The 24092-nt window shown below is 39.0% G+C and overlaps 1 protein-coding gene across 1 annotated transcript in view; it reads left to right on the forward strand.

The window, feature by feature from the left end:
- Window positions 1–24092, forward strand: part of BRME1 (break repair meiotic recombinase recruitment factor 1) — a 907620-nt gene that overhangs the window by 78441 nt on the left and 805087 nt on the right. Inside the window, exon 2 of the mRNA XM_044057727.1 lies at window positions 2449–2693. Within this exon, the coding sequence (XP_043913662.1) occupies window positions 2449–2693 (245 nt within the window). The remainder of the gene's footprint in view (window positions 1–2448; window positions 2694–24092) is intronic.

Consider the following 24092-nt stretch of genomic DNA (forward strand, 5'->3'; position numbering starts at 1 on the left):
AGTAGTGTTGGAAGAAATAACCAGGGAATTGTCATGGCTAGGCTTGTATAGGCCCTAGGGCTGGTAGCCTAGTACCAACCTATGAAGACTTATCTAAATGTAGTCCTGGTCAGAGGTGTGCACAGAAGGTCACTACAGCTTATGTGTAGGGAGGATAGCTTGGTCACTATTTCCTTAACTTTCTTCACAGTCAAACTTCAGAAGTGTACACAGATGGCCACTGTCTTGGAAAAGTTCACTGTTTATGAAAAACAGTTTGGAATACATTACTGTAATCATTATTTTTTCTTCTTTCCTAACGGCCAAGCATCAGATGTATACATAGGTAGCTATCTTTTGAAGCATGCTATATATATATATATATATATATATATATATATATATATATATATATATATATATATATATATATATATATCATCATGTTCTTTCGGCTGTTCCCGTTAGGGGTCGCCACAGCGGATCATCTGTTTCCATTTCTTCCTGTCCTCTGCATCTTGCTCTGTCACACCAACCACCTGCATGTCCTCTCTCACCACATCCATAAACCTTATCTTTGGCCTTCCTCTTTTCCTGTTACCTGGTAGCTTCATCCTTAGCATCTTTTTCCCAATATACTCAGCATCCCTCCTCAGCAGATGTCCAAACCAACGTAATCTTGCCTCTCTGGCTTTGTCTCCAAACCTTCCAACCTGGGCTGACCCTCTAATATACTTATTCCTAATCCTGTCCACCCTCGTCACACCCAGTGCAAATCTCAACATCTTTAACTCTGCCACATCCAGCTCTAACTCCTGCCTTTTTGTCAATGCCACTGTCTCCAACCCATATAGCATAGCTGGTCTCACTACCCTCTTGTAGACCTTCCCTTTCACTCTTACTGGTACTCTTCTGTCACAAATCACTCCTGACACTCTTCTCCACCCACTCCATCCTGCCTGTACTCTCTTCTTCACCTCTCTTCCACACTCACCATTACTCTGAACTATTGATCCCAAGTATTTAAACTCATCCACCTTCGTCACCTCTACTCCTTGCATCCTCACCATTCCTCTATCCTCCCTCTCATTCACACACATATATTCTGTCTTAGTCCTGCTGACCTTCATTCCGCTTCTCTCTAGAGCATATCTCCATCTCTCCAGGGTCTCCTCCACCTGTTCCCTACTCTCACTACAGATCACAATGTCATCTGTAAAATCATAGTCCACTGGGACTCCTGTCTGATCTCATCTGTCAACCTGTCCATCACCATTGCAAATAAGAAAGGGCTCAGAGCTGATCCTTGATGTAATCCCACCTCCACCTTAAGCGTATCTGTCACTCCCACCGCAGTCCTCACCACTGTCACACTACCCTCATACATATCCTGTACCACTCTTACCTACTTCATTGACACTCCCGACTTCCTCATACAATACCACAACTCCTCTCTAGGCACCCTGTCATATACTTTCTCTAAGTCTACAAAAACACAATGCAACTCCTTCTGACCTTCTCTGTACTTCTCCATCAACACTGTTAGAGCAAACATCGCATCTGTATATGTCTATATATATATATATATATATATATATATATGTATATATATATATATATATATATATATATATATATATGCTTGACAACAAGAAATTTGAAATATGTTACTGTGGCCATTTGTTCTTTCATGTTTATCTCAGTGTAATATCAGAGAAGTGTATAGAAGGTATCTTTGGGGTAGGGATGAGGAGACATGCTGTGTATATGCATGACAGCAACAACTTGAAATATATGACTGTGGTAATTTTTTAAATTTTCATCCCACTCTAACACCAGAAGGGTAAACAGAAGATGACTATTTTTTTTTTGGGGGGGGGGTGTAAGGAAGCAGGTACCCAGTTATGATTTATGCATTCACACAAGCACTTGTTCACTTGGTTTATTGAGATCTACTGTGTTGTCAACTTTGAACTTTGCACTTTGGACACAATATATTTCTTTGCTGAAAGAAAAAATGTAAGACCAAATTTCTTTATTTATTATTTTTGTTAAGACTATCATTAGATCAAAAAGGTTGGAAAAAAGAGGCCCTAGGCAGTTTACCCTGTTTAATTAATTTATTTACAGCACCACTAATACAGTTGATTTTGGACGAGTTAAGGTGTGTTGAAAATAAGGATGAAAAGCTGAACAGTAAGACAAATGTTTGACAAAACAAGAAAAAAGTTATTTGTCTGAATGTTTAGGTAAGGAGATGATGGAGGACTGTGGGTCCATGGGTGTGATGGAGCAGAGGGGCACAGAGAGTCCTTTGCTTAGAGTCTGATTTCACACAAAGCAAGCCATGATTTTAAAGTAGTTGCAGACACAGATTTGTTGAAAGGTAAGATATTGCCTGGACTGTAACTACACCCTTACCATGTATAAAGCAGTTTGAAAATATTTGTAGACAATATTGCATTGCAGCATACATCATCTATGTTGTGTGGATTGTGTCTCTGTGCAGAAAGCAAAAAAAGGAAGAAGTGCAGAAAAGAAGATTCAGAAACAGAAGAGAAAACTGACATTCAGTCACATGGAAAGAAGACACACCAGCTATCTGAACCTAGAAGCCTTTCAGAAAATCTTATGGAAATGAGTCTGAAATCAACAGAGATAAAAAATAACTGCAGTGGAAATAGTGGCAATATACCTTTAAGCCAAAAGGACAGGTAATAGTTTGTTCATCGTAGCATCCTTTTAGTAACGGTTTTCTACAGCAAATGTTAAGAGTACAAATTATTACAAGTAGGGAAAAGTATCACTTTGGAAGTTAAAAGTATAGTACTTGAACTTCACACGTATTCTGTCTGCAGAGTACATTTTTGTTTGTTTCACTGTTGTAGTGGGCTGGCTTGAGGACTCTTTATTGTATAATGTGGATTGCAAGGCAGAGACATAACACATTAAATACAATATTGTGAAAAGAAAATACATAGTTTAACAGACATAGTACTTACAAATTATCAGGCATTAGAGAAACACTGAACCGGACAATAAAAAATATGACAGGGAATATCAAAATTATCCAAACTAGCTAATATAACCATAGCTTCATTCCCAGAAAATAATAATGGGCAACTCATATTATCTAATAAGTAATTATAATAGTAATAGTTATAATAATAATAGTTATAAGAATGCAGGCATGTAATGTGAAATCAAGCCAGTGCTGGTTAACAAGGGCAGTCCTACATTTAGTGTAGTTTTACTTCTTTCTTACATCTGCTGGCAGTAGCTCCTAGACAACTTGTCATTTGCATGAAGAACATGGCTGCTGCGTCATTTGCATGAAGAACATGGCTGCTGCTCTGACATGTATGAAATACTAGGTGGCATAATGAAATCGTTTCTAGAACATGGCTGCTGCTTTGACATGTATGAAATACTAGGTGGCATAATGAAATTGTTTCTAGAACATGGCTGCTGCTTTGACATGTATGAAATACTAGGTGGCATAATGAAATCGTTTCTAGAACATGGCTGCTGCTTTGACATGTATGAAATACTAGGTGGCATAATGAAATCGTTTCTAGAACATGGCTGCTACTCTGGCATGTATGAAATACTAGGTGGCATAATGAAATAGTTTCTAGAACATGGCTGCTGCTTTGACATGTATGAAATACTAGGTGGCATAATGAAATCATTTCTAGAACATGGCTGCTGCTCTGACATATATGAAATACTAGGTGGCATAATGAAATCATTTCTAGAACATGGCTGCTGCTTTGACATGTATGAAATACTAGGTGGCATAATGAAATCGTTTCTAGAACATGGCTGCTGCTTTGACGTGTATGAAATACTAGGTGGCATAATGAAATTGTTTCTAGAACATGGCTGCTGCTCTGACATGTATGAAATACTAGATGGCATAATGAAATAATTTCTAGAACATGGCTGCTGCTCTGACATGTATGAAATACTAGATGGCATAATGAAATAGTTTCTAGAACATGGCTGCTGCTTTGACATGTATGAAATACTAGGTGGCATAATTAAATCATTTCTAGAACAATACTGCTGCTCTGACATGTATGAAATACTAGGTGGCATAATGAAATCATTTCTAGAACATGGCTGCTGCTCTGACATGTATGAAATACTAGGTGGCATAATGAAAACATTTCTAGAACATGGCTGCTGCTCTGACATCTATGAAATATTAGGTGGCATAATGAAATTGTTTCTAGAACATAGCTGCTGCTCTGACATGTATGAAATACTAGGTGGCATAATAAAATTGTTTCTAGAACATGGCTGCTGCTCTGACATGTATGAAATACTAGGTGGCATAATGAAATCGTTTCTAGAACATGGCTGTTACTTTGACATGTATGAAATATTAGGTGGCATAATGAAATCATTTCTAGGACATGGCTGCTGCTTTGACATGTATGAAATACTAGGCGGCATAATAAAATCGTTTCTGCAGTTAATGTGTGACACTTGTCAGAAGACCTTGTTGGACGCTATTCTCCACTTGCAGACCACTGTCAGCACTGGTAACTTGGCTTCACAGCAAGACTGGATTGTTGGAATGTAGCTGGAGGACTCAAAGGAAATGTTCATCTACAGGAAAGAGCAGCTTGCATCACTGCTATGCTGTGTAGAGTGCCTATAAGATATAGTACAGCACCAGCTTTGTCAGCAGATGATGACAACAGGTATTATTTTTATGAGTGTGTTTGTGTATGTATAAATTCACAGATGCCCACAAAGTAGGCAAGCAAACCATTTGCTGATCTCCATTTAGACTGCTAGCATTTCAGTAGGTTTCCCTGTGTTCATTCGACAGTTTCAGGAGTGAGTTATGATTTATCAGTTTTTCAAGTCTGAAAACTGTAATGTGGAACACAAAAAAACACAAAAAAAACTTTTGCAGGAGGGCAAGCCCCCTGTACCCACCCCCTTTGGAGGGGGTTGGCCTATCCCAGCTCCTCCATAAATTACATCTACCAGCATCACAGTTGTACTACTGTGGGGAAACGTGTAAGAATCCTGATTGTGCACTGCTGGCTCAGTCTGACTAAATGCAGAACAATGAACCACAGTCTAAAATGCTCAAGAAAAAGCCACATCCCTCAACTAAGTGTCAGTATGGTATTCCTTAAGGCAGTCTTCCACTCAGGTGGAGATGAGGATAAATCTTTACCTTGCATATAATGCACGTGTATACAAAATGTCAAATGGGGAAAAAAGGCCAAATACGTTAACTTGACTGAGGGCATTCATGATGTCATTTTTGTTTTTTTCTCTGAACAAAAAATTTGCGCACGCAGGACAACGTGCACGGCCCCAACCAGCCAGTAAATTCAAAGAGAGTGAGCCAGCACGTATAGTTCGCTCTTCCAAAAAACAGGTTTATTGTATAAAAATATTACATATAATGGCAATTTACCATTATACAAGCAAACCGGTTTCGGCTATCATATAGCCTTTATCAATGCTACATGTTGGAATCAAGTAAAAAAACCCACCACCACATGAGTACCAAATTTATAGTACTCATTTAAAGGGGCATGTACCATAAAAAAAGGGAAGGACACAAACATTTAGGAACAACAAAGATTATTCCTATATGGATATGCAGCAACACTAAAACATACAGAATCTATATAAATATATTCCATATCATAAAAAATTGAAAATGGAATAATACATTAATCAACCTGTCTCAATTGTTGTTTGTATAAATACATATAAATATACCATAAATTTTTGTATAAATATGCAACGACAATGAGACATATAGAATCTGTATGAATATATTCCATATCCTTAAAAATTGAAAAGAATAATATCTTGACCAACCTATTTCAGTTATTATTTACATGAATACTATATACCTGAATATAACATGAGAAAAACCTCATAATATATTACAAATTATGCCCTAAAATGTATCCTATATTTCAATATTACTGTCCATAAATAATAACTATTAGGACTTGTTATTATGTGAAAAAACCAAATGGTACATAACAAACACCCCCACCATTGTCTTTTTTGTATTAGAGTTCATGAGATAAATCTATTCTAAAGTGTTTAGTCCAGGTCTGAATAAACCACCCAATTTGATTATCCACATATTTTCCATCCGATTAAGTTTTTGATGCCATCCAGCTTTAAAACCCCTATGTAGAGTTATCCTATCTATAATGACAAACTTAAAAGCTGCAGATGGATGCTCCATGGTATGTTTGAAGAGGGCATTGGCAACACGTTTATTTTTAATTGCACTTAAATGTTCCCCTATTCTGAATTTCACTGGTCTGGACGTCTGTCCAACATAAAATGCAGAGCAGGTACAGGTTGCCAAATAGACAACCCAATCCGTACTGCAATTAGCAAAAACCCTTATTTCAAAAATTCTGGAGGTATTTTTGCTAGAAAATTCTCTAGTTTTATGCAAATGTTGGCAGGCCATACAATGGCCACAAGGATAGCAGCCCTTTAATATTTCCCCAGATAAAGTTCTTTGTTGTGAAAGACTTGGAATATATCTTTTGTAGTGTGTAAAATATGAATTCATATTTCTTCCCCGCCGGTAAGAAAATTGACATTGTTCAGGCAACACACTACTTAAAACATCTTGTGACAAAAGAATTCCCCAATGCTGATTAATAAGATCTCTAAAACGATTAGTATTACTACCATAAGTTGTTACTAGCCGTAAGGGTTGCTTATTATTCTGCCTCCTAGATTCCCTATCCTCTGATTTGTAACACAACAACTCCTGACGTGTTAATCTGTTGGTTTGTCCTACAACATTAGATAGAAGTTGAGAATTGTAGCCCCGTTGTGAAAATCTGTGAGATAAATCCAGACTAGAATCAAAATAATCCTGATCAGATGAACAGATACGTCTAATTCTCATAAATTGAGATTTTGGAATATTGCGGATGATGTGGCGTGGATGGGAACTGTTGGCATGTAATAAAGTATTGTATTTCGGGAATTTTCTATGTACAGTGGTAGACAAAGTATTATCTACAAGTCTAGACACCTTAACATCCAGGAATACAATATTAGAATGTTCGATGTTAACCGTAAACCGAATGCCAAAAGTATTGTTATTCAGGTAATCCACAAACTGGCTTAAACCTTCCTTATTCCCACGCCACACCATCCAGCAATCGTCTAGATATCTGCGCCAGATGTCCAAGTGTTGTAAAAATACATTATGGTGAACATCATATATATACTTAACCTCATAATACCCCATGAACAAATCTGCATAGATAGGTGCAAAAGAAGCACCCATCGCAGTTCCCTTAATTTGCCAATAGGCCTTTCCTTGATAATAGAAAATATTCTTCCGCAACACCAATTCAGTTAGTTTAATCAGGAAATTGTTAAAGCCCAAGGAGTAAAGGTTGGATTTATATAACCAATAAGAAACCGCCAAAATTCCCTGATCATGTGGAATACTTGTATACAGTGAAGCCACATCAAGTGTACAAAGCAGCCAATGAGATTCCAATTGAGAGTCATTGATAATATTAAGAAATTCGGTAGTGTCCTTAATGCGGGACCTAATAAATACCAGCAGCGGCTTCAGATAGAATGTGAGAAATGCTGACAATGGTTCCGTTATGTACCACTTGGTTTTTTTCACATAATATCAAGTCCTAATAGTTATGATTTATGGACAGTAATATTGAAATATAGGATACATTTTAGGGCATAATTTGTATTATATTATGAGTTTTTTCTCATGTTATATTCAGTTATATTTATAGGTATTCATGCAAATAATAACTGAGATAGGTTGGTCACGATATTATTCCTTTCAATTTTTAAGGATATGGAATATATTCATACAGATTCTATATGTCTCATTGTCGTTGCATATTTATACACAAATTTATGGTATATCTATATGTATTTATACAAACAACAATTGAGACAGGTTGATTAATGTATTATTCCATTTTCAATTTTTTATGATATGGAATATATTTATATAGATTCTGTATGTTTTAGTGTTGCTGCATATCCATATAGGAATAATCTTTGTTGTTCCTAAATGTTTGTGTCCTTCCCTTTTTTTATGGTACATGCCCCTTTAAATGAGTACTATAAATTTGGTACTCATGTGGTGGTGGGTTTTTTTACTTGATTCCAACATGTAGCATTGATAAAGGCTATATGATAGCCGAAACCGGTTTGCTTGTATAATGGTAAATTGCCATTATATGTAATATTTTTAAACAATAAACCTGTTTTTTGGAAGAGCGAACTATACGTGCTGTGGCTCACTCTCTTTGAATTTTTGTTTTTTTCCCATAAAAGTTATTGCCATCTTCCAGACAACAGTACAGGCAAAACTCTTTTGCTGAGTTAACATTTCCAAGATAAACTATATCCATAAATGTGAACAAGTATGTTTTCATTCCTGATACTTCCTTAATGTCCCTTCCTCACTTACTTCCTTACTGCTATCTAATTCTTTTCCCTGACTTTCTGTCTAAATATACCATAAGCCTGTTTTTCCCTTACCTCATATTGCAGTTCCTGTTTGTATTAGACTAACTTGGCTTTACTTTCTCTACAAACTATCTAAAGTTTCTTTAAATGTTAAATGATTGTCATATAACTTGTATCAGTTTTTAACCAATGTTTTATATTATGTCTAATTTATTATAATTATTTAAACTGCAAGTGTATTTGTTTTAATTTTGAAGATTTTATTATTTATTTATTTATTTGACATTTGTCAGCCGGGTTAGTCTGACTGTGCAAGATGCCCTTTTTCAGCAGAGACACGAGGAGAAACGCTCCAGTTATATAATAATCAATACATTGATTAATACAAAAAATTAAAGTAGGAGAACAACTGGTCTTTATACAAAGAAGTAAAAAATACATAAAAGCAAGGAAAAGAACATATAAGTAAATCCTAGGAACATATTACACTAAATAAGAATGTCAGTGATTTAAAAGAATTTGTGACATTCAGTGTGACAGCAACTGCAATGTAAAACCTTAAGAGGTGATGGGGGCTAGGGGTAGAAGAACAGGAGGAGACTGACAGGAGGGAAGTTAGATGTGAAGGAGCACTGATCAGAAAATTGAGTCGAGTGTAAAATTATTGTTCTTAAAATGTTTTGTAATAATTTGGAGCTTTTCTCTCGGGACCTTCACTGAAAATGGGCTTCTACCCAGTCTGACTTTACTGTTAATCAAATGTCAATAAATAAACAAATGCTTTGGATAGACACCAGAACAAAAGTACAACAAACATATGTTTACTGTTACAAACACTGGAAATAAAACTACACAAGTAAACAGCATGGTATATCCTTAAACAGTGGCTTACATAGTGTTTACAGAAAGGCTGCCTGCAGCATACCTCTCAACTGTTAAGATTTATGCATGGTGCTATGATAATGGCATATAGATTTTACCTCGCTCCTCCAAGCTTTATAATGTTTTTGTTAAAGTCAGACCTGTTTATGAGTGCACACTTTATTAAATACATAAACTAAGTATCTCCAAACACCATCATATTGGGTGACTTCAACTACCCGAATATAGACTGGGAACATTACTCAAGCCCAAACTTTCTAGCCCAACGGTTCCTGGAGTTCATAAATTCAAATGCCATGGAACAGCTAGTCACTGTTCCCATGAGAGGAGAAAATATACTAGATCTCATTGTCACAAACATGGGGACAAAATGCTCCACACCGGAAGTATATCCTTCATTGGTGAGATCTGATCATAAACTAATCTCACTGGAAATCCACATCCCGCCCCCACCCCAAACAAAAAAGACCATACTGAAGAACTTCTCTAAAGCAAACTTCACACTACTCAAGACTGGTGTGGTATCCTTCAAGGCCCCTGAGCCAGAGGAAACCACAACCCAAGCTGCGGAAGCCCTTACAAATGCCTTCTATGAACACCTCCAGGACTGCATGGATCAGGCAATCCCAAATAAAACCAAGACTCTTTCCACAAAGGGCAAACGTCCAGTCTGGTGGACCCCAGCCATTAACAAACTTTACAATAAGAGGAGAAAGCTATTACATGATAGAACAAAATCCATAAAAGGAAGTCACCCTGATCATTATTAGTAAAAAATACGAGCACTCATAAAATCAACTAAGGCCAATTTTGAGAGAAAAATTGCCATGGATTCAAAGGACAATCATAAGGCCTTTTTCAGCTATGTTAGGAACCTGGGTGGAAACTCCCAGATATGCTCAGAATTAGTCCAAAATGATACAAAAATCACTGAACCCACAGACATTGCCAACATACTGGCAGACAGGTTCAGTGCAAACTTCACCCCTCTCCCCTCTAAAGGAGAGATAACTATCCCAGCCGAGTGTAGCCTCCCGGACATCTCAAATGCGCAGGTGAAAGCTGCTCTCTCTAAAGCTAAAACACAGCATCAATGGGACGGATGGTGTCCCCGGCTGTGTGCTACACGAGCTAAATGAGGAATTAAACCCGCACATAAGGCAGCTGTTTAATCTCAGCCTTACCACAGGATACGTGCCCAAGGAGTGGCGACGGCAACTGTGGTCCCACTCCACAAAGGGCGCCTCACGGACCCTGGTAATTACCGCCCCATAAGCTTAACAAGTCTAGTCTGCAAAGCTATGGAGAGGATCATAATGGAGCTCATAAACAAAGATATAGGGGACTTGCAGACATTGGACCCGACCCAGTTTGGCTTTGTCAAGGGAAGATCATGCCTTTTGAACTTGGTCGACTTCTTCGAAACAGTCACCAAGGCCATTGATGAGGAAAGGCAGTCCATACAGCCTACCTTGACCTTGCAAAGGCTTTCGACACAATACCCCACTCGGGTATTGTAGAAAAACTTACCAGCTTAAATGTAAACCCATATGTCACAAGATGGGTTGCAAACTGGCTTAAGGACAGAACCCACAGGGTTAGAGTTGCTGGCGCTGTGTCAGACTCCAAGCCAGTCACAAGTGGTGTCCCACAGGGCTCGGTCCTTGGCCCCCTATTGTTTGGCATCTACTTCTCAGAAGTACAGGCCAACATGGGAGGACTTTGGCTGACAAAGTTTGCAGACGACTGCAAACTGGGCGCCATAGTGGAAAGTGCATCGGACACGGATATCCTTCAGAAGGGACTCACGGAAACAGATAGCTGGTGCCAGAGCCATGGCCTGAAGTTAAACGCCAAAAATGTATAGTCATACCCTTCGGGAAAAACAAGGTAACCCCAAGCTACCATATAGGTGGCAATCCACTAAGCACAGAAGAAGTTATCAGGGACCTGGGGACCCAGGTTGACAGTGGCCTTTCTTTTGACACTCACATTGCTAAAGTGGTTAGAAAGACCTTCTACATTGCCCACCTGATCATGAAGGGATTCACATCCAGATCTAGTGAGGTTATTGTTCCCTGTACTCTTCACTTATCAGACCAATGATCGAGTACAATGCCCCATTCGGGATGTATCTCACCCGACATCTGCAGCAATTGGAGAGACCCCAAAAGTTCCTCACCAAAAGGATAAAGGGACTCCAAAATCTGTCATATGCTGCCAGATTGAAGAAACTCCAGCTCTATTCAGTCGCATACCGTCTGCTCAGAGGTGACATGTGCCTGACATACAAGGCCATGTCCAACCCGGAATTAATGGACATGCTCCACCTCAAAAAATCCAAATCCACCAAAACCACTAGAGCAAGCGACTTAAACCTTAGCACGGATATAAATAGGACGTGCTTAAGGGATAGATTTATCACTCAGAGACTCCCTATGCTGTGGAATAAAATCCCGGTCCATGTGAGGCAGAGCACCTCGCTGACTCTGTTCAAGAGAAATCTAGACCTGTGGATGGGAGATCGTAGGTTTACCCCGGGAATCATATCTGTGTCACTGCTGGACAGCGGCACAACAAACTAATGGTAACAGTATTTTTTCATATAAGGGGTGGCGTAAGCCACAAAAATTTGGGCTAGGCTTATAAATGCCTTAGGGCAGATAGCCTAGTATAAACCTATGAACCTATGAACCTATAAGCTTATACAAAGATTAATTACCACTGACTATATAGGATCAGCTGTATAAAAAGTCTCTGTTCTGAAAAATAAGAAAGTGTTCCTTTTTTTTCTCAGGAAAAAAATGTTTTTAAATTTAAATAAACAAATTAACTATAACACTTAATTGAACATAGAAATTTGTAAGCAAATAGAAAAAAAATCAAACAAAAATCAACAAAAACAACTATTTGCAAGAGTGTCTACGTAGCAATAAACTTTCTGATGACTTTCAATAGGTAACAATTATTTTCTGAGTATTCAACAGTTATTTGTTTAGCAGTTTGTAAGAAGAAGTGATTCTGATGGATCTTGTAGTCCAAATTCTAACTGCCCACGTACTGGACCTTTGGAAACAAAATTTCAGACAGTGTGCATTTCCAAGGTTATATAAGCTCTATTTGTAAAGTATCATGCACAGTTGAAAAAGCCTTCATAAAATTTTAGAACACAGACTAGCAACTTGTTCATTATCTTTTGTTTCATAGGTTCATAAATTAGTACTAGGCTAACTGCCCTTGTGGGCTATTTTAAGTCTAGCCAATTACCCCATGTGAGAATCAATCAAACCCTGCACCTTCTGTCTTTAAGGTAAACACTTTAACCATTATGCCAAACTCATATTTTCTCTGGATATTTTTAACACATATACTTAATCCATAGTATTTTATATGTTCTTTTTTTATCTTTATGTCTGCTGCGGGTCTTCCCACATTTCCATTTTTCTTGTAATAATTATTTTGAGGCTAATAGCAAATGATCTAATAAACACTTATTTATCAGTTCGACTCATATTACATACCTCTGCAAAAAAGATCAGAAACAAAGGAGGACCCAGAGTTATCTTCACTAGCTAAATCAAATCACAGAACCCCTCTCCATGAATACTGCCTCATTCTCAAAAGGTACACATTCAGTCTCCCAAAATATAATTTCCACAGTGCCAGTAATACAAACGTATACCCAGAAACATTCCAACTATTAATTTATCCAGTTCCCCCAGCCTAACACTAAGTAAAATCTTGTATGTCAATCTGATGCAATGTTTGCTCAGAAGAGCATTGACTGTAGTCCCCAGAATCAATTTAACCTATAGAGGTCTGTCAGCCTCAATAACACTTCACCATTTTTCTCTTAGTTTTGACTGTCATCCTGAGTCAAAGAAAATTTCAGGGCAGACAGATCCAAGGACATAAACATTCTTAACCATGTGTTTTTCAAACTGCAGTTCAGGACATGAACTCAACCTTCTGGAGACTTCAAAGATGGTTGCACACTTATTAACAACTTAATTTCATCTCTCTCATTGTGAGAAGAAAGGCGCCACTTTTGAGACTTTAAGTATTTTTCCTCTGTTTATTTGCTAAGTTTTTCTGCATAGCCACCTATTTTGAGCATTTTCTGGCTTGTTAAATTTGATTTCTGCATTAGTAGCTGTATTTAGAGCACAACCTAGAGCTGTTTACTGAATTTCCTGTTTGCACTTATTTTTAAAATCGTTTTTTCTCAAAACTTGCATTTTATCTGTCTTTGGCCTAGCACTCTTGTGTGGGGTCATTTACTGCACTGTTATAACTTGTTGATACTTGTTAACCTCTGCTATCTCTGAAAAAACAAAAAAAAATCTTGCTTTTTTCCCACTTTTCTGAGATTTAAAAAAGTTCAGTTACAGGCTTGCTGTTCTTGAACTGTTTGTAAGTTTCTGTGAGGCCATTTTTTGCTTGGGCTAAAGGAAAGTCTCTCTGTTGATCAGTGGCAGTGAAAAACATTGAGCAGCCTGCCTGCCCCTGTGGCAGTGGTTACTGACTTGAAACTGTAGTTTTATTGGACATTCTGGGTCAATTCCAAAACTCCTTCATCTTCCTCTCTTAAAACCTGGTTGTCTCGTGGTTTTGGCATCTTTTCAGGCTTGTTGGCTGTTGGTGAAGCACCCACCAAGAGGAGAAAATGCTGAGAGAAGAAAGGAGCCACTTTTGAGACTTTAAGTATTTTTCCTCTGTTTATTTGCTAAGTTTTTCTGCATAGCTGCCTATTTTGAGCATTTTCTGGCTTGTTAAATTTGATTTCTGCATTAGTAACTGTATTTAGAGCACAACCTAGAGCTGTTTACTGAATTTCCTGTTTGCACTTATTTTTAAAATCGTTTTTTTCTCAAAACTTGCATTATATCTGTGTTTGGCCTAGCACTCTTGTGTGGGGTCATTTACTGCACTGTTATAACTTGCTGATACTTTTTAACCTCTGCTATCTCTGAAAAAACAAAAAAACAAAAAATCTTGCTTTTTTCCCACTTTTCTGAGATTTAAAAAAGTTCAGTTACAGGCTTGCTGTTCTTGAACTGTTTGTAAGTTTCTGTGAGGCCATTTTTTGCTTGGGCTAAAGGAAAGTCTCTCTGTTGATCAGTGGCAGTGAAAAACATTGAGCAGCCTGCCTGCCCCTGTGGGAGTGGTTACTAACTTGAAACTGAAGTTTTATTGGCCATTTTGGGTCAATTCCAAAACTCCTTCATCTTCCTCTCTTAAAACCCTCTTTTGCGCGGTTTTGCATTTTGAGCATAGCGCAACAACGGGCAGCGCCGCCTAATTGGGTTTAAACTATTCCTGGCTCCACAAAGTCTGCTCTTCACTTTTTCCCTTAGAACTGCTCTATCTCTCAAATTAAACACCATATTCTCATTCTAAGGCCCTTCACTGGTCCAATTAAGTAATCCTACAAGTTAGCACTAATAAACCATAAGCACTACTTACCCTTATACTCTCTAAGATTACCCTGTCCTCTATTGGTCCGTCTTAAATTCAGTTTCCCTATTACTCTAGCATGTCCAAAGGTCAGTCAGTGGTTTCCTCTCCAGTCCAGCTGGTGAATCTGGGAATTTTGAGGCAATGTTACAACTGTCTCATGTACACGGACAACCCTCTCCTCCTCCAAACAGGTTCAAATATATGTGAGAGATGCAACTATTTAGCCAAACTGGAGGCTGAGCTCTCTCATCTCAAAACTGGTGTAACCAGTCAGGAGGAGAAGTTAACCTCACACAACACAATTCCAGTATCACATAGTCCCACCACATCAGCGAACCAAACACATAAATACACAAAAACATACTCGAGGCTCTAAATAAAATCTACCTAAGCAACAGAGACCTCCAAAGTAGACATCCAAGCAAACGCTACCTCAAAACAAAACACACACAACACATAACCCACAAAGTTAGTGTGCCAAGCAGCCACAGCCCTTAAGGCTGAATAACACACCTGATACTCTTGTTATAGGTGACTCTATTGTCAGACACACTGACGTCCCGCTCACCAGGCTGAATAAAGAGAAGGTCACAGTGAGCTGCCTGTCGGGTGCTAGGATCCGACACATAACGCAAGCACTCAGGTCACTCCAAAGCAAATACAAATATGACTCAGTCATTGTACATGCTGGTGTGAATGACCTGAGACGTACCTCCCTGGACTACATGAAAAGAGACATAGAGGAGCTCTCTGATCATGTAGCCCAGGCTGGTATGACCCTGACCTTGAGCAGCATCTTACCCTCACCTAGAATGATGCCACAGTACAAAGACAAAATGATCGATTTTAACAATTGGCTAAAATTTTGGTGTCATTCAAAGGGGATCCAGTGTCTGTCAGCCTGGGATGACATGCTCGACAAGCCACGTTGCTTCGCTAGGGACGGCTTGCACCTGTCACCACTGGGCTTTCGGATATTGGCAAAGGCTCTTGCCACCCCCATAGCGCCTTTTTTAGGCAAGGCTCAAAAGTCAAACCCACCCCCATAGACAGCACAAGGAACAAGAAACTAAGGGTAATGCTGCTAAATGCCAGAAGTCTTAACCTCAAGATGCACGCACTCGAAGCTCTCCTCAGTATGGAGAACATCGATATCTGTGCAGTGACAGAAACCTGGTTCAAGGCTCCAGAGAGCACCCCAGCACTACCAGGCTATACCTCATATCATGCTTTTTGGCCCCAAAACCTGTACCGAACCACAAAAGGAGGGGGGTTTTCCATATTTATCAAGGATATCCACACCTCCAGGTTAGTGGCATTGCATGAAGTATCGGAGACCATCCATCTGCAACTAACAGTGGGCAAGACTGCTTTTCAGTTTATAGCATCCTACAGACCACCCTCTCAAAGTCAGGAATCCCATTCGGCTTTCCTGAAAACATTGGAGAACATGAAGATCTCTCCGAACACCATTATATTGGGCAACTTCAACTACCCAAACATTGACTGGAAGCACTACTCAAGCCCCAGCACCTTAGCCCAAAGATTCCTGGAAATTATAAACTCAAATGCTATGGAACAACTAGTCACCACTCCCACAAGAGGGGACAACATACTAGACCTGATCATTACCAACATGGGGACTCTATGCTCCACACCAGAAGTATATCCCTCATTGGTAAGATCAGACCATAAATTAATTTCACTGGATGTCCACATCTCGACCCCACCCCCAGCCCAGAAAACCACGGTGAAAAACTTTTCAAAAGCAAACTTCTCACTTCTCAAAACCAAAGTGGAATCCTTCAAGGCCTCAGGGCCAGTGGAAACTACAGCCCAAACTGCAGAATCCTATATAAATGCATTCTACGGACATCTCCAGGAATGCATGGATCATGCTATCCCAAACAAAACCAAGACCCAATCATCCAAAGGCAGGCGTCCAGTCTGGTGGACCCCTGCCATAAATAAACTGTACAACAGAAGGAGGAAGCTACTACATGATAGAGCAAAATCCGTAATAGGGAAGGCATCTCTGATCAGTACTAGCAAAAAATTACGATTCCTCATAAAATCCTCCAAGGCCAGCTTCGAGAGAAAAATTGCACAGGACACCAAAGACAATCATAAGGCTTTTTTCAATTATGTTAGAAACCTGGGATGCAACTCCCAGACTTGTTCTGAGTTGATTCTAAACGACAAAAAATACACTGAACCCACAGACATCGCCAATATCCTGGCAGACAGGTTCAGTGCAAACTTCTCCACCCCCCCCCCCAAAAGAGCAAGTATCTATCCCGGCGGAGGGCTGCCTCCCAAACATCTCAGATGCTCAGGTGAAGGCTGCCCTCTCCAAAGCAAAAAACACTGCTTCCATGGGACCAGATGGCGTCCTAGGTTGCGTCCTACATGAACTACAAGAGGAACTAATCCCTCAAATAAAACAGCTATACAATCTCAGCCTCACTACAGGATATGTGCCCACAGAATGGCGTACAGCAACAGTGGTCCCACTCCACAAAGGTGGAGCCTCTACGGACCCTGGAAACTATCGCCCCATAAGCCTGACTAGCTTAGTCTGCAAGGCTATGGAGAGGATCATCATGGAGCTCATAAACAAAGACATTGGGGACCTACAGACACTAGATCCTACCCAGTTCGGCTTTGTCAAGGGCAGATCCTGCCTTTTGAACCTGGTTGACTTCTTTGAAACAGTCACCAAAGCCATAGATGAAGGAAAGGTAGTCCACACAGCCTATCTGGACCTTGCAAAAGCATTTGACACAATACCCCACTCGGGCATCATAGATAAGCTATCCAGCTTAAATATAAACCCCTATGTCACAAGATGGGTCGCAAACTGGCTCAAAGACAGAACCCACAGAGTGAGAGTTGCTGGAGCCATGTCAGACTCAAAACCGGTCACAAGTGGCGTCCCACAGGGTTCTGTCCTGGGACCACTCTTGTTCGGTATATACTTTTCCGAGGTACAGGCAAACGTGGGAGGACTATGGCTCACCAAGTTAGCAGACGACTGCAAACTGGGCGCCATAATCAACTCTCCAGCTGACACAAACATCCTTCAAAAAGGTCTCACAGAGACAGATAACTGGTGCCAGTGCCATGGTTTAAAGCTAAATGCTAAAAAATGTATAGTCATACCCTTTGGCAAAAACAATGTGCCCACAAATTACCACATAGGCGGAAACCCATTAAGTACAGAGAAAGTTATTAGGGACCTGGGGACCCAAGTTGATAGCAATCTCTCCTTTGAAAACCACATTGCCTAAGTGGTTAGAAAGACCTTCTACATAGCCCACCTCATCATGAAGGGTTTCACATCTAGATCAAGAGAGGTAATCGTGCCCTTTATTCATCCCTCATCAGGCCCATCATAGAATACAATGCCCCTTTTGGGATGTACCTTACCCGACACCTGCAGCAATTAGAAAGACCCCAAAAGTATCTCACCAAGAGGATCAAGGGTCTCAAACAGATGCCATATACTGCTTGGTTAAAAAAACTCCAGCTCTACTCAGTTGCATACCGCCTACTTCGAGGCGATCTATGCCTGACATACAAAGCTATGTCAAATCCAGAATTAATGGACATGCTCCACCTCAGTAAATCTAAATCCCTTAGAGCCACACGCTCGAGGGACTTGAACCTCAGCACAGAAATAAATAGAACTTGCTGGAGGGACAGGTTCATAACCCAGAGGCTCCCTTCGCTCTGGAATAGAATTCCAGTTCATGTGAGGCAGAGCACGTCACTGAATCTCTTCAAGAAGAATCTCGATAAGTGGATGGGGGATCGTAGGTTTGTCCCAGGGATTACTCCCGTGTCACTATTAGACGGAGGTACAGTAAACTAAACCTTAAAAAGGGCACAGTATACTCAAATCAAGGGGTGGCGTAAGCCATACAGAATCGGGCTAGGCTTATAATTGCCCCAGGGCAGATAGCCTAGTATGAACCTATGAACCTATGAAAAAAAAAAACTGAGAAATAAGAGCCAGTTACACTTTTAGCTTGAGTAAAATTCAGTTACTAGCTAGTAGGTACACTGCACGGATGCCAGCAAAGAAATTTAGAGAATCTGAAAGAAAATCAAGCAGAAAAGGTGAAGAGAAAACATGGGCCGGGAAGAATTCTGCAGCTGTTCTGCAAAAAGCAGTTCAAGCTCCAGCATTGATACAAGAGATTGCTTCCAGTTATTTATAAGGACAAATAACTCAAATGTGCTCAGAGCTGATTAAAATAAATGAAACTCTGAAGGAGTATGTCAACTCAAAAAAACAAAAAGCTGGAAAAATAAAAGTTTTAACTATTTATATGAACTGATAAAACTCTGAAAATCAAAGGTTGAAATGAGAAAAGGCTGACTGTGAACTTCTCAAGAAGAGCTGTTTCAAAAAAATGGTAGCATTAGAAGACAGCAGAAGCATGAACCAAAGCTTCTGAGCTCCTGATAATCACAGAGGAGAGGCCTCCTTAGTCCAATTTTTGGGCACTTTTTTAAAGGCCTTATCCAGTAAACTTACTAACACCGTCCCCAAAAGGAACAAATGATGCACATCATAACGCCTTTTTGCCCTCTTATATTGCTATACCCCTGTATTCCAACGAATTCCTCAAAGCAGAGCTTTTCACAGGTGGCTAAGTAATTAGTCTATTAGTATTACAATACAAACAAAACTGGAAAATCAGGTACACCCATATCCCCATGAAATGGGGAGAGTCAGTATCTTCCACAGTAAACTAGGTCTCTGTCCAGACTAAACAAACTTGGTTGACATCTTTAGTATTTTACTATTTTAGGGTAGAAGTCAGAATGTGGTAAAGCTACACTCTCCTGAGCTGCACCGCATAAATAACTAAATACAAAGTCAAGAATTTGTGCTCCCTCCACAAAATTGAGTAGTTAAAGCTTTCAACACAAAGTTTTCATTCTTTTAATTCGGCTGTCATAGTGCAGGTGACGCTACCAGAAAGCTCTCCATTTTTTCCCCAAATGTGTAATCTCAGTAGTTTTCCAAAGAAATGAATATGTTTCCTTTGCTATCTAAAGGAGCCTAGTTAATTTTAATAGACTCTGTGTTACTCTTACTTATCTTGCATCCTTAAAACCTACTAGATTCTATAAGCTCTTCAAATATCAAATCTGGGTCACTTTTAGGGTCAGGCAAATGTACTGACAAATCATCAGCATAAAACAAGATCTTATACCTCCTATATTGATACCACCCGATGTGAACTACCAAAAGTTTCTCTGACGGAGGATTTACATACAAAGTAAAAAATAAGAGGGAAAAGGGAACATCCCTGTGTTGCACTCCTACCAAACTCAAATGGAGGTGATAAACTAGGTCAGTTTTTTCACAGCAGCCATGGACCTTTGCTATACTTATTTTAACATCCTAATAAAGGCCATCTGAAAACCCACCTTCTGGACAGCAAAATTAGAAATGAGCAGTGTATCACCCTTCCTTAAGGATTCATCCACTAACTTCAAAGCCTTAATTAGATTATCAAAGGTTGTACAGCCTGAGACAAAACCCAGTTGATCCAAATTTTATTTATTTATTCAATTATTTACTTTCGGTTGGTTAGGCTAGTACATTAAGCCTGTGGCCTTTTTCAGGGGAGACCTTAGCTGATATTCATACTGATTAGAGGAAATTTGGCTAGGGCACGAGAAAAATCCTGCTACATTTGGGAATGTACTAAAAAGTTATAGCAAAGTGAAAAGGTAAAAGAAGTAAGGCTGAATGTGATATTTTGTGGAGAATATAGTACGGAAGAGAAGGGGCAAATATATGAGATAGATGAAACCATTTTCTGTTTAGATGGCTCATGTAAGAAAAGATAAAAAAAATGTTCCATTTTAAGAAGTGGTGAGTGAAGAATGTTTTGAAAAATATGAAGATGTTTTTCCTAAGATCACTATTACAATGTACCATACAGATAGGAGTTATCCCCCAGGATATCCATGTGTCCAGCCAGCATATAAAGCTTAGGCTCCTTCCCTGCTCGATGTAAGTCCTCACTTACTCAGTATTGGTGGGAACATATGGATGTGCCATAGCTTTGAACTTTGTTGCTGCTAGTCTGTATACATACATATACACACACATGTATGTGTGTGTGTGTGTGTGTGTGTGTGTGTATATATATATATATATATATATATATATATATATATATACATACATACACACACACACACACACACACACACACACACACACACGGGTCTACTTCACATAATCTAACATCCAAATGTTCGACTTTCATATGGCCTAGACCATATTATCAAACATTTGAATGTTTGAAAATGTGAAAAAAAAATGAATAAAAAAAAAAAAAATGAAACAGTGACATCCCCCGCTATTTAAATATACCAACTCTGAGATCACACTACATTGCCAAAATGACACACGGCACAAAGACTAGTAATAACAAAAAGAGACAAACCAGCTCGTTGACCAGGAAAAGGAGTTTTAATCCACAAAGTAGCACCAAAGAACAACTGTAGTCCACAAAAAGGATCACGAAAAAGCACCAGTTGGAATCCAAACGCACAAAAGAGAAAAAGAAGCAGTCGGTTAAAGCGCTTTTCGTTTGTCTTAATTGCAAACTTCCTCAGAACATAAACAAATGATAAGTACACATATCCTTTTAAATAAAAAAGTGCGGGAACTCTAATTAACAGATTAAAGCTATACTCACATACAATATACATATACTTGTATCAAGTTGCAATAAAAAATTATAAAGATAAATAATTCTACAAGAAATAACATCTAAACATAAAAACTCAAAACACTAAATATACTTATAAATATTAAAAAAACTAAATATACTTGTAAATATTTTTAAAAAAAATACTATTCATCTACGTAGACTAGACCATCTGAAGGGGACACACACACACACACACACACACACACACACACACACACACACACACACACACACACACACACACACACACACGTTTGTTAGCATCACATCTAGTTATCTGTACAGTCAGTTACATCGTAAAGCTTCCAGGCAGATAAGTACTTCTTGTGGACCCTTCTTCTTTCTGTATAACATTTTATGTGAAAGTTCTTTATGTCTGTCAGAAAAGGAAAGTGTGAATGTGGGCATCATATAGTATGCAAAGATTTCCTACCTGAGTTTGTCTTGCTTAAAGGCAGAGCGTAATGTCAAATAATGTAATATCTGTCAAGCATTCACACTAAGACTATCAGAAGTAAGCTTAATTCTCTCTCTAGACTTAAATAGACCCTAGACGTTTTCAGGGCTTGGCTCATGCAGCTATGGCATCATTGTCCTTATCCATGGACCTTCCTCCCCTCAGTTGAAGAAGAAAAGAAAAGAAAAATTTCAAGAAAGGTACCAGACAACAACCAAACATCCTTGTGTTTTATTCTGTCTGAGACTGACGATTCTGTGGCGGTGTCTTTGCAGCCTCTGAACCATATGTAGACTCATTGGTAGTTTATAGGTATGTGATCTTGAACTAAGGGGCTTAACCCAATTTCCCAATTGCCTCAATGTCTGGTTTAATGAGTTGCTTAAGGTTACGCAGTAGGCAGATGAAGGCTGCAGGAATCAAACTCTGGACCAAAGGCTCAACAATTTGCCTATTTCTCCAAAGGTTTGCAAAACTTTGTACATCACATACGTTGAGAAATTACTTGTTGACTTATATTCCATTTTTTATTATAAAGTGAAACATTTCAACTATTCTATGATATAAATTGCGGTTTGATGACAAACATTTAATGCTATTCTTGCCTGACGTTGATGCTATTACTTGTGCTACATTACCATGATTATAACTTAGTTTGTCTGGTAAAATTTGCTATGCAGAAATTTATTTACACAGTTGATTAGACTGAGACTCAAAGAGTTCACAAGCATGTTTATAAGCACTTTGTGGCTTGGCCATAGCAGTGGGAATCCAGCTATGTCAATACCTGCATTAACTCATCTGTACAACAGTGCAATTTATAGTGCTGAGGACAAAATAGATAATTTGCAAAAGAACTTTGGGAATAGAACTACATTTTCTTCCGTTTTAGCACTAATTAAGTAGAAAGGCACAGTTAGGCTAAAATTATCGGAAATGGGCAGTTATCAGTGGACTTTACTGTGACATTTTCAGGATTAGCCTCTGATTTACTATAAGGTGGGAAATCTTGCAATATTATTGTAGTTCCATGTACAGTTATTTTGGCTGTATAGAGTCATATTCTGTCCTACATTTATTACCTTAATATGTTTATAGTCCCTGACTGCATATTGTGGTTTCTGGCAATGGAAATGCCGAAGACCAAAGCGCAGGCTATCTTACTGCAATTCAAGGAATAAGCAACTGAAAAATTACTTGCCATTCATTTCTCCCAGCCTTCCATTACTGTCTCATAGGCCTCCATTTGACTGTGAACATTCTTACAAGTAAGACTGTAAAACAGTGATACATCACTGCATGTCAATGGCAATCTCATAGACAATCAAGGCAAATTATTTTGCTACCTTCCTGGTGTGGAGCTGAAACCAATTTTTTTCTGTCCATACTTATTAGTATATACCTTACCTATGAGTCAGAATGCCCTGTCTCTCTGTAGTTGCATGAAAAGCTATTTCTTTACAATAAGAGGCAAGCTGCTTCTAATGTAGAGACTTAGACTGTTCTTTCAGACAGATGTCACTCCAGTAAATCAACTCCAAACCTCTCAGGTGCTAATCCCCCTTTTTTAACCCACATTAGTAAGCATCTGGAACCATGGATTTGCACTTCCCATCAGACTCTGCAGCCAGTTTGGTTGAAATGGGCAGTCTGAGACAATGTAGCAATTGTCTCATATTCACTAGCAATCACCTGCTACTTACTCATACTGACACAGTGTCTCTCATGAAGCTTTTACAAGAACATGCAGGCTGTCGGTGCCACACAACACCACATTACACCAGTCAAACATAGCTCAGACCAAACACATAGACTTATATATGCTGAGGCTCTTAAACGTAACCTACAGAACCGACAAATATTTCCCAAATGTAGCCTAAGAAACAAGTATCCTCAGTAAACTACAAAAGCGTACAAACGTACAGCACAGACAGCACCACCACAAAGCATACATCTAAGAGTCACATTGATTCAATTCAAAAGCCATAAGGCAAACCTCCATATAGTCCAATATCCTAATCACAGGTGATGTGACTCTATAGTGAGACATACTGATGCTCCACTCACCAGGTAAGGTTTGCCTGTCAGGT

This window comes from Protopterus annectens, chromosome 15.part0 (assembly GCF_019279795.1).
Source record: "Protopterus annectens isolate FY-2018-M chromosome 15.part0, PAN1.0, whole genome shotgun sequence".
In the NCBI taxonomy this organism is placed as follows: Eukaryota; Metazoa; Chordata; order Ceratodontiformes; family Protopteridae; genus Protopterus; species Protopterus annectens.